The sequence below is a fragment of the Macaca nemestrina genome, chromosome 2 (genome assembly GCF_043159975.1).
Source record: "Macaca nemestrina isolate mMacNem1 chromosome 2, mMacNem.hap1, whole genome shotgun sequence".
NCBI lineage: Eukaryota > Metazoa > Chordata > Mammalia > Primates > Cercopithecidae > Macaca > Macaca nemestrina.
In genome coordinates, this window is record NC_092126.1 from 160,322,520 (window position 1) to 160,334,265 (window position 11,746).

General features: G+C 41.8%; 1 protein-coding gene across 4 annotated transcripts in view; it reads left to right on the forward strand.

Annotated features, from left to right (window-relative positions):
* LOC105470267 (3-hydroxyacyl-CoA dehydratase 2) overlaps nt 1–10,155 on the forward strand; it is a 96,557-nt gene extending 86,402 nt beyond the window's left edge. For all 4 annotated transcript variants that reach the window (XM_011722074.2, XM_071092342.1, XM_024789272.2 and 1 more), the window contains 2 exons: nt 950–1,128; nt 6,736–10,155. In XM_011722074.2, the coding sequence (XP_011720376.1) occupies nt 950–1,128; nt 6,736–6,818 (262 nt within the window). In that variant the 3' untranslated portion in view covers nt 6,819–10,155. The remainder of the gene's footprint in view (nt 1–949; nt 1,129–6,735) is intronic.
* Nucleotides 10,156–11,746: the final 1,591 nt, after the last annotated feature.

The window sequence follows — 11,746 nt, forward strand, 5'->3', positions numbered from 1 at the left end:
GTTGGAGAAAGATTCTTTCGTTCACTGTTCTCCACGGCCTCTGAAAGATTTTTTTCCACCATCCTACTTAGTGTGGCTAAAATTGGCAGTGGGGAATATGTCTTCCCTTCCACTTCAGAGATCTTCAACACAATTCCTGTACACAGAAGTTTGTAGTCTGTTGCACATTGTGAGCCACAAACAGCCAAAGGCTGTTGAAAGTCTGAGCTGATGATTCCTTTAGCAATACTTACAGCGGCTTACAGTTCCATAGGGCAGTGACTGCTCTCTGAATTCTTTGAGGAATGTGGAGAACTCATTTTTAAAGAGAGAAAAATTATGCAGATTCCCCTCCCATGTGACGATAATCGTAATTGTGGGGTGTTTTGATTGGAAAATTACATAGTAACCAAAAGCTATTATGAATTTTAAATTTTTTTAATTGCATGTATTTAATTTTTCACAATAGCACGTACAAACATTTGAAAAATAGTAGCAGTATACAGATGTTTGTGCTATTTTTGTTGTTGTTCAGTCTTTGCGTGTGGTGTGGAATTCCTAGACCACATGTTCCAACACCTCTGCCACCACCACCCCAACCCCATCCCAAGACCCACAGGGCAGGACCCTTCAATATAAACCATGACTCAGTTCCCCTACTTTACCAGCATTTGGCATCACTTTAGTTATTTTAGAGCATAATTTTGAAGAGTTGTTTATTTCGTCAGACCAAATTTTGAGGCTGCCTGAACAGACTTTATTTTGTCGTTAGACCATTTGGAAACATATACCTGCTGTAGGCTGGTTTCAAAAACTGGCTTGTAAAACCTGAATCTGAATAGCAGGTAAACAGGAAAATGTATAAACAATCATTTTCTAAAAGACCAGGACTGATTAGAAGGGTGGGAAGTGCAGCTTCCTCCTAAAGCTGACTTTGAGCCTCAGTAATGAATATTTTGTTTTGCTTTAGGTACACACTTTTCATTGTGCTGTACCCAATGGGAGTGTCAGGAGAACTGCTCACAATATACGCAGCTCTGCCCTTTGTCAGACAAGCTGGCCTGTATTCCATCAGTTTACCCAACAAATACAATTTCTCTTTTGACTACCATGCATTCCTGATTCTAATAATGATCTCCTACATTCCAAGTAAGTAAACAGTTATGCATATATTTAATTATGTTTTAAAATTTGGCTCTACAATAACTAGAGTTAAATATCTTTGACTGTTTTTGCACTATATCCAAGTAAATGTAAATCTCATTTATTGGGAATTCTTCTTGGTTTTTTTGAATGCTGACTATCAAAGGGAATTTTTTCCAGTAGTAATTGAATAAAGATGAACCCTTCTCAATACAGTTGCCAAAATGCAGCCCTTCTCAGCATGTGGTTTGAAACTGAGTACCAGGCTAGGTTAAGTATATATTGGGGAAAGTACTGAATGGAAAACAAAAAAGCCATTAAAGACCTTACCTTGATTGTAGTTTTCTCTCTCTTAAGAACTGCTTGTTACGGTATTTGAAAAACATGGTAAAAAGACTTTTGCATTGGTTACTATATGGAAATAGACATTTAACTTCATTTTGAATTGATTGATAGTTAACTAGAAACATAACAAAATAATAATAGATTTTTTTTTTCCACATTTTTCATTTTCTTGTTGAGCACTGATTGGGACACAGTGTTCTCTTCAAGATGGTTTTTAATTATTTTAATAGTACTGCTGAAGATTTAAGTATATGGATAATCAAATGTGCCTGTCAGTGTATTCAGTGACAGAGAAAAAGACACGTTTGATGTCTCTGTGAAGTGAGCCCTACTTTCTGAGGAGGAAGAGTTTAGTCCTATGCCGGAATTCTGATGTTCAATTATAAATCCTATGATTGATTTCTACATACCAAAAGATCTTCTTCTAACCAAGGACATACCATGTTAGTGGTTCTTCTCATTTAGCTATTTCTATAACCATTGTAACTCTGAATCTTATTTTAATCTAGAAAAGATGCTATATTCTTCCCTAAACCCCAGGTTAAATTCAGACAGGGTTGGACTTCTCTTCATTCCACGGCATCACCAGAATGAATCATCCTAACAAAGTGACATGCTTGTGTCCCTCTGTGGAAAATTGCATTTCATGCTTTGTGAGAAAAAAACTACATCTTGATTTCATGTGAGTGTTTATCTTGCAGAAATTCTTGGATACAGTTCTGCTTCATGATTCATTTTCCACTCTTTATTCATGATCGAGTCCTCCTCTCTAGTGCTAGAATCATAGCAACCAGAGGCCATCTCTCTTCAAATATAAAAAGTAGTTGATTTTCCAACAGACGATAAATGTGAAATCATCTAAATGTTTAAGTAATAAAAATTAACTAATCGTTTTTCACCTTTCTAATTTTGTTTTTTTTAAGAGTTTCATTTTCCAGTCTCTAGAGCAGCAGTTCACAGTTGCAGTTTTACCACACTCAGAGTAACTAACACATATTATCCCAGTGGGCACCACAGGCTTTATTTGAATTCACCATGGTCAAATGAATAGGAGACATGTACCATACTGGGTGACTGGGAGAGGGGCAGGGAGGTTTTTATGAAATCAGATCCATAACAAGCTGCTTCCACATTGACAAAAATCTAGGAGTTCCTACCTGAGAGTTCCTGCAAGACTTCCAACCTCTCTAGGAAGCAGGGCTTCCTTCCAGGAACTACTCCCCAGGGCAGCCTCCATCTGTCTGCATGTTTGTCTCTTTGTGCTCTGGTAGCCAACCAGTGCTGAGCTTTGCCTCTTCCTTCTGAGCTCTTGGTGTAGTGACAGTGCCTGGGTACCACATGCGGCCTCCATGACGATAGCGTTCCTGAGGGAAACCCACTGCTGTGAGCTTTTCATCTTGGTCTTGAAAGAGATAGAGGAAAGAGAAGACACTGACCCCAGAGCCAGTTGTCTTCTAGAGCAGCAGTCCCCACAACCTTTTTGGCACCAGGGACCAGTTTCATGGAAGACAGTTTTTCCCTGGGCGGTGCAGGGGATGGTTTCAGGATGAAACTGTTCTACCTTAGATCATCAGGCATTAGATTCTCATAAGAAACATATAACCTAGATCCCTTGAATGTGCAGTTTACAACAGGGTTCACACTGTGAGAATCCAAAGCCACAGCCGGTCTGACAGGAGGCAGAGCTCAGGCAGTAATGCTCATTTGCCCACCACTCACCTCCCGCTGTGCAGCTCGGTTCCAACAGGTAGGGGTTGGGTACCCCTGTTTTAGAGAGTAGGAAAGGACTCTCCTCCCAACAGAAGTCTGCTTTCTTTACCTTAAGTAATTCCCCCTTGCAGTCCCAGCCTCCTTTTGGTAAGAGAACTTGGCTCAGTTAAAGTCTAACATAATTTCTTTTTCTAAGGCAGCTTACCTCTTGTAGACCAGGGAAAAGGGTGGATCTCAAATAATGATTAAAAGATTCCCTGCAAACCTCGGACTCCTCCCCCAGGTTCAAGATGGCACACAGACCACCTCTCCTGATGCGAGTCACCTGGTGCCTGCTGGCCTCACTGTGCTCTGGCCTGAGCCAGCAGCTCTGGATGTCCTCAGGGGTTCAGGTTGTTACTGTTGAGGCCAGAGTGTACAGTTCATTCTGGCCAGCTGCACGTTTCCAACTTTCCAAAGCTTTATATTTATCAGAAGAAAATGCAGAATTAGGAGGTTGCTGTTGACATGCAGTCTCCTTTAACAAATTTGGTTTTCTTTCTACAAGGTAGTGTTCTTTTAATCTTTAATGGCAAGTTGATGATACACATGTATTATATAAAGTAACACCTCCTTTTCATGGGCCTCATCCATTGTTGCGTTGTTGCACACATAGCCTAAATTGTGGCTCATGAGACTTGGCCCCAGGAGTTTCCTCATATTGGGGTGCCTTGGCCAGGTGCTCCTGTCCTATTCTGCTGTAGTTGCAATATATACAGGATTAGTACAACACAGTCCCTGCAGGACTCAGTAGATGTCTACGGCCTGTTTACATTCCACCCCCAAATTGGTGAAAATTGGTTATGGGGGAGGGAGCCAAAAAAGGGCAAGATACATTGATGAGGGGTGAGGACCTGGAGAAGCTGGCACTTTCCGGGTTGTCAGTAACCGTAACCTTCCTTGGTTGTTACCTTCCTTGGTTGCTGGATGAGAAATTAGTCAGAGGGTTAGAGAGGACCTCAAGTTCATATGCTTTTTAGAGCACCTCTGATTTTTAGAGCAACCAAGGAGACTTGGCCCAGGCAGAGAGGGTATCTGGTGCTCTCGCCCTCCACAGTTCTCTCCCCAGAGGGGAAGAGAGCCCCAAGAGGGCTGGCCATCTTCTTAAAGAAAGGAGGGCCCAGCAGCACCCACACCCCGCTGACCCCCCACACACAGGGACCGACACACACACGTGCCCAGCAGTGTCCCCATTCTGTGTCCCCTGAACTGGGAGAACAGAAGGTGGAATTCTCAATAGCCTGTTCTCAGGTTGAGGGGTTTTTTCAGTGCTATTATTCCTCAGTGTAGCTCATGTTGTTAAAAGTAGCAGCCATGCATCTGGAAAGCTTTCAGTGTCATGGTCGGGTTCAGTCTGAACATGTAGGTGATTCAGATGGAGACAGAATCACAGTTTTGGTCAGCCAGAAGGCCACTGCCTGAACTGTGGAGAATAGGCCAGGCACCCTAGGCCCTTGGCCTCCCATCCACATTCCTTTTTCTGGGTACTGAGGAATCTCTGGGAGATGTAAAGGAGTGAAAGCACCATCATCTGACCCCTCTGGTAGGTGGCAGGCCCTGCCCATGGAAATGAAGGTCTGCATGGCCATCTCCTTCCTTGAACTGCCACCAAGGGCTTAATGCATAACTTCCAAGTCATTATTCTCCCCCGGGCCATCTGAGCCAGCTGTGAGGCTGCAGCTGCCGGTTGTGTGAACACAAATGCAACCAGTGGAAGGTTTTGAGCATGCCCAGCTCACAGTTTCCCTTCGCTACAGAAAATCTATAGAAATGGGACTGGCCCCACATTTTTAAATGATTACAATTAACATTCCTTATGGTTTAATTATATCTTGACTTCCAGTTTTTAGATTATAGAGCTTGTCAGATTTTCTGGCTTTCATGCCAAAATAGTTCTCTGCCTGTTGAATTACATGTTTAAGTGAGGTCTTTCCTGTGAACAGCGTCCTGCCTGGCAGTAGCAATGGCGTGGACGGCAGCCCTGTTCCACATGCTGCCTCCTCTGCAGGTTGGCAGATCTTTGTCACACATGCACTGGTGTCCTGGCGTGCTTTGGGAGGATCATTTGAAATTTGGCCAGCTTGGAACCCATTTAAAAAGGAAGAAACTTGTCAGGAGAGAGTTGGGAGTAGTAGAAATTATCTTCCAAAAATATGCGTCTGAAAAAGAGAGACTGGGCTGGGCTTGGTAGCTCATGCCTATAGTCTTAGCACTTTGGGAGGCTGAGGTGGGCACACCCCTTGACCCCAGGGGTTCCAGACAAGCCTGGGCAACATAGGGAGATCCCATCTCTACAAAAAATGCAAAATTAGTCAGATGTGAAGTGGTGTGCACCTGTAGTCCCAGCTACTCAGGAGGCTGAGTCGGGAGGATTGACTGAACCCAGGAGGTCCAGGCCATGAGCCAAGATCACAGCACTGCACACCAGCCTGGGTGACAAAGCAAGACCCTGTCTAAAAAAGTAATATCAATAAAATAAAGATTGGAGCTGTTGGAGAGATGAGGAGAGGAAGGGTATTGTACAACAAAGAGCATTTCACCTGGAGTTGTTTACACACAGTAACCTGTGAAGTCTGGGTGGCTGAAACTGGTATTTCCTAGAGGGACACTATAGGCATTTTGGGTGGGATACTTCTTAGTAGTGGGTACTGTCATACATTGTGGCATGTTTTAGCATCCCTGGTCTCATATGCCAACTGCCAGTACCCTTTCCCTTTCTCCCTTATTTCCAAATAGTCAAACTATCGAAATAGTTCCAAATAGTTCTGAGGGAGGCAGTACCACCCCATTCATTTGAGAACCAGTGCTTTTTGAAGTATTCTGTGAAATGACCAAGAACAGAAGAATCCCCAGTGCCTAAGACACTGGCTTGCATTTCATAAGGCCTTTTTTTTTTTTTTTTTTAACATCCAAACCTGGCTTAGTTGTGTTCAAAGCAAATGTGGCATTCCTCCTCCTCCTCCTCAAGTCTTTACCCAAAACTACTTCCCAAGAGAGGTTGTTCTTCCCAAAGAACCACCTGTCCTGGGACCAGATGGGGCTAGGCTGAGGGTCAGGAGCCAAGAGCCTGGTCCCAATTCTGTCTGGGACTTACTCTGAGACCCCAGGCAAGTTGCTCACCCTCTCTGGAGCTCAAATTCCTCCTCTTTGAAATAGGAATAATAACTTCATCACTAGAATTCTTCACCTGGTTGTTGTGAAGTTAGTCAGAATAAATGTGGAGATAATACATGAAAGAATATTATTTGGCTGCTGTGTGGTATCGAGATAGCTCATGATAGTGACAATAGTGTCTGTCACTGTATTCCACACCACTTTTTCCCTCAGCTAAAGCAGGAAAAGAAAGATGGTAAGTCTCTCTGTGTTTTTTCTCCCTTTCCCCAAGCCCACTTTGTTACCTTCCTTGGTTGCTGGATGAGAAATTAGTCAGAGGGTTAGAGAGGACCTCAAGTTCATATGCTTTAAATAGAGCATGGAATTTTAAACCATCCTCTTAACCAACTTTTCTTTTCTTTTCAGTTTTTCCCCAGTTGTATTTCCACATGATACACCAGAGAAGAAAGATCCTTTCTCATACTGAAGAGCACAAGAAATTTGAATAGTTCCTGCTTTCTGCACCTCCCACCAAAACAAACTTTTCAATGATCAAAAAATGCTGCAGACTTTTTGAGTTCCCAATACGTTTCATAGAAAATAAGTAAGAACTATTTTTAAAATATTCAAACAAAACTAAAACAAAAATCCAGTGTCACGTGGGCCTGAGATTTTATTTTAGAAAAAGATTGTTACATAAAACACCCTGGCCAGTTCATCTCAGCATGCTCTTTCAACCAGAAGTTCCTAATATTTATGATGGCACTAGAAAGGGATTTGACATTTTATGTCCTTCTGTGTCCTTCATGTATCTGATCAGTAAAGACCTGTAACACTAAGTACTTGAGAGTTACAGTCTGAATAATGAAGTCGTACCAACCGAATAGCCCAGCTTGCAGTATAGTTATGTTTCAGTCTGCAGTGTGTTTAGCATTCCCTTGTCAAAGTGCTTGACTGCATGCTGGAAACTATTTGTATTTTTGAAGCGGCAAACTCTGTTCTCTGGAATGCTCTGAAGTTATGGCTGGGACCTATCCCCTCGTATCTAATGAATGAATTATAAAATGTATATGCCTATGAAGCTTCGGGGTAGTGCCTATAATCAGAAAACAACTTAGAACCCTTTTGTTTGTTTTAAATTGAGTCATTACTGCCTGCCACTAAGAAACGTGCTTGAATCTAATAAGTATGTGTATACCGTAAAGAATATATCTTATCTGGAGCTCAGCCTCAATCATATCTTAACAAAATGACAGGTCTCAGAAAGGGGGAGCTCAATAGCTCATAAGCGACAAGTCCTTTTCACAGCACTGTTCTCAGAACACCTCTGAGTAACGTGTTTGCCAGTAGCTATTCTCACTGATGCACTGATGACCCTGAGGAAGCTGATCCAGCCACGTAGGAATGGAGGCTCTGTTACTGAAAGCACATGGAACGTGTTGCTTTAGAAAGGTAGTCAGAAAACATTCAGGAATAGGTTTATACACCATTATTGTTTTATTTTTTAATTTTCATTCGCTCTTCTGTTTGGATACTTTTGCTAATTAAGGTCCTATGTTAATTTCCACCAAGCTATAAGTCCATAGGCAGTAAAACATTCCACTTGGGCCATCATGAGCTAAAAGCAGTATCATCTCCGCATGTTGGAGCAGCCAAGAAATAGTTTGGTCCTACCGACATTATCTCATCCATGTCACATCCTCATATGATTTAATTGCTCAACCATGCGTTTAAAACTCCTCAAGAAAGGGCTGGTATTGCAACTGTAGGTAAACTGAAAAAAAAAAAATAAGAAAGAAAGAGTTGGATGAAAATGTGAAAGCCCGAGTTTAGACGTCCATTAAGTATTAAATAGCACAGTATCTTTATGGAGCCTTTTTTCCTCCCCCACCCCCTGCAGCTTTTTTTTTTTTTTTTTTGGGGGGGGGGTTGATGTTGAACTTTAAGACTTTAAAAGTTTAGCTTATTGAGTAGTTGTCATTTAAAGTATAATTGCAAATATCAGAAAACTCATACTGGAAAACTAAATTTTTTTTTTTCTCTTTTGAGACGGAGTCTCACTCTGTTGCCCAGGCTGGAGTGCAGTGGCGTGATCTCGGCTCACTGCAAGCTCCACCTCCCGGGTTCATGCCATCCTCCTGCCTCAGCCTCCCGAGTAGCTGGGACTACAGGTGTGTGCCACCACACCCGTCTAATTTTTTTTTGTATTTTTAGTAGAGACGGGGTTTCACCGTGTTAGCCAGGATGGTCTCGATCTCCTGACCTCATGATCTGCCCGCCTCGGCCTCCCAAAGTGCTGGGATTACAGGCGTGAGCCATTGTGCCCGGCCCCTGGAAAACTAAATTTTTAAGTGCTTATTTTTATAGAAGTTTGAAAATTTAATGCAGGCAGGTGTGTAATAAATTATTTTTCAATTGAACTTTAAAATTCTGCTTCTTAAAGTCAGCACTCAACTTGGGCGTGTTGAGATTAGAATCTATTCTTGTATTTGATAGACAAAATATGTGGGAAAGATTTTTTCATGCCTTTTCTCTCGTTTTATTCTTCCATAACGTATTTCTACTATAAAATAGAATCAACTTGGGTTATATTTGTCATATTACTTTATTCTGTTAGATTTTTTCAGTTGTTTTGGGGAAAATTCTAGAAGTCAGGATGAAAAATGCAGCTTTTCCAGGGTTGCTGGACTGGGGGTTTTATTTGGGCCGCTTTATTATAATTTGTCACTACTTATGAAAAACATTCTGTTGCAAACAGTGCTGTTGCATTGAATTGAACTTTGGCAATGAGAACACAGCACACAGCTCCCTTTTCAAAAAGGGTCTCAACCCCAGTGTGTATTTTTGTACATCAACATTTAGAATACTTATGGCAGATAAGTAAGGCATGTCACTGTGTCCTTCAATAACCTCTCTAACTGGTTTCTTTATCCCTAACATGAATTCATTTCTCCTTTGAAGTCATTTATTCTTTTATAAATTGAGAACAACCACACCACCAAATGTCACACCTTCTTAATAAAGTGTGAACAAGGAATGTCATGTTTTTGTGGGTATTTTGTCAGACTTAGCGGTTTCATTTCAGGGCATAGTCAAAGGCATCATCTTCCCAACTACCCACTTGATTGTGTGTTTCAGATCCCCTCCGTGGGGGCCTTCTTCTGACAGAGAGAATTCTTTGAGGTCCGCAGTAGTGCTTTTGTCGGCAAAGACTGCTAATCTGCATCTTGCTGCGTTATGTTTACTGAGGTTGGGCTCATTCATTTAACATGTACCAACCGTTACCTAGAGGCACCATGGAGAGTTAGTCATGGAATAAAGTACTGGCCTTGCAGATGAAAAACTGTCTCCAGAGCAGACTTCTGACAGGAAAGGTTTAGGTGCTGGAGAGTTGAAGAGGTATAAGAAGAGATCATGCCCTCATTTTTCACTTATTTTTTTGGTTATTCATTTATAATAAAAGGTTGGCATTGATGTGGTCCAGCCTGCAAATTACTTGCAGTTCTGAGTTTCAGATAAAACATTAAATTCAATACATACTGCTCCTTTGAAATTTGGGTAAAAAATTATACAACCGTATATATAGTCATTTTTGTATTTTTTCTATGTTGTGAAAACCAAAATTGTAATTTTATAAGTCTTTGATTCACTAAAATTATATAATTTAAATGTATTTTTTGTATATTTAGAAATAAGGAGTCCAGAGACTATGCTTAACTTTCTATGCATGCATTTGAAAGCTGTTTTTACCTGATAATGTTAATGTGGTAATAAGTTGTATTCATAAAATACTGATCTGTGTTGCATTTCAAAATAAACTGATGTGTGCTCTGCCTGGATTTGAAATACCTACCAGTGAGTGCAATGATTTTTCATAGTCAGTAGGCCTGAATGTGGTGTTTCAGGAATATGGGAGAATTTCAGTTCAATTACGGACTCCAGCTCTTTAACAATTTTAAAATCTAATTCTGCTATTCATAATGGTTCTGCACTTACAGGAAAGACAGACTATATTAAGAGGTTTCCAAAAAGTCCTTCCCTGCCAGTCAGTCTTCAGGCTAAGCCAGTCTGCAAGCTGGCTGCAGAGGGACAAGGGGTTCCTCATGCAAGTGACCAGAGAATCTGAGATATTAACAGCACAGGGTTCAGGACCCTTGTCTTATAACAAGCTGGGGTTTTGTTAGTGTAACTTTTCTTTTTTTGTTTTGAGACAGAGTTTCGCTGCTGTTGCCCAGGCTAGAGTGCAAAGGCACAATCTCGGCTCACTGCAACCTCCACCTTCCAGGTTCAAACGATGTTTCTTCCTCAGCCTCCCAAGTAGCTGGGATTACAGGCGCCCACCACCACACCCGGCTAATTTTTTGTATTTTTAGTAGAGACAGGGTTTCACCATGTTGACCATGCTGGTTTCGAACTCATGACCTCAGGTGGTCCACCCACCTCAGCCTCCCAAAGTGCTGGGATTACAGGCATGAGCCACCACGCCCAGTCTGTTAGTGTAACTTTTCTAACAGAAGTTCAGTGGGGAGATCCTGTTGCCCAGCACTGTTGATCTTATATTAAAGCAAGATGTGGTGAAGTTCAAGTACTTCATCCTGAAAATGCTTCCAAACACAGGAATCCCAGGAACGGCCCCCCTCACTCAGGCTGGCAGTAAGAAGTGGTGGGAAGGACACTGCCTTGGGGTGTCCTCTGCTGGGTCACAGCTGATCTAGCTCTAGGCCTCCGGTGCTGGGTATGTCCTAGTTACTTTTCCCAGTGACCTCTTGATCATGGTGCCTGCAGCAGTGATGTGCTCCCCATCTGAGCCTGCCGGCTCGCTCTCAGATCATCACCACAGCCTAAGAGTGTGGTCTTTGTTCCAAAGGGGAACACTTCCCTTCTAAATGCTGTCTGATTACGGTCTAGATGTTCCCAGCATAGAGGTTAGACCACCTCTCTCCTCGTGTAGAGCCTATTCAGCTTCAGAGGTTGGCTTTTTCATTTATGAAAAAAGTATTGCAACTGAAACTGAGGAACAGATGGTAAAGTTAATAGTACAGGCTACTCAGAAAACACAACTTTTACAATGTTAGCATGGTAATGGGAGACCAGGGCTTTCCAATTTGTCATTGTCATATTTTGTGGCAATTATGTGTACTATGTTAATATAAGCCTTAGCCTGGACGAATTAGCATTGGTATAATTAAGAGACCTACTGTTACACAGCATTCCAAAAATACTGCTGTGTTTTTCTGTTCCCTTTAACAAGAATGAGGACTAGCTTTGCAATTCCTTTTATTATTGAAAGGAAAAAAATCCCAGCCTCACAAATAGCCTGGCTCTTTGTCATACAGTTTAATGGTGAAGAAACTGTTCTAAGCAACTATTACCAAAAATAGCCATACCTATTAACATTTCTCTGCCTATAACAGAACCAGATTAGAAGAGACAGCCA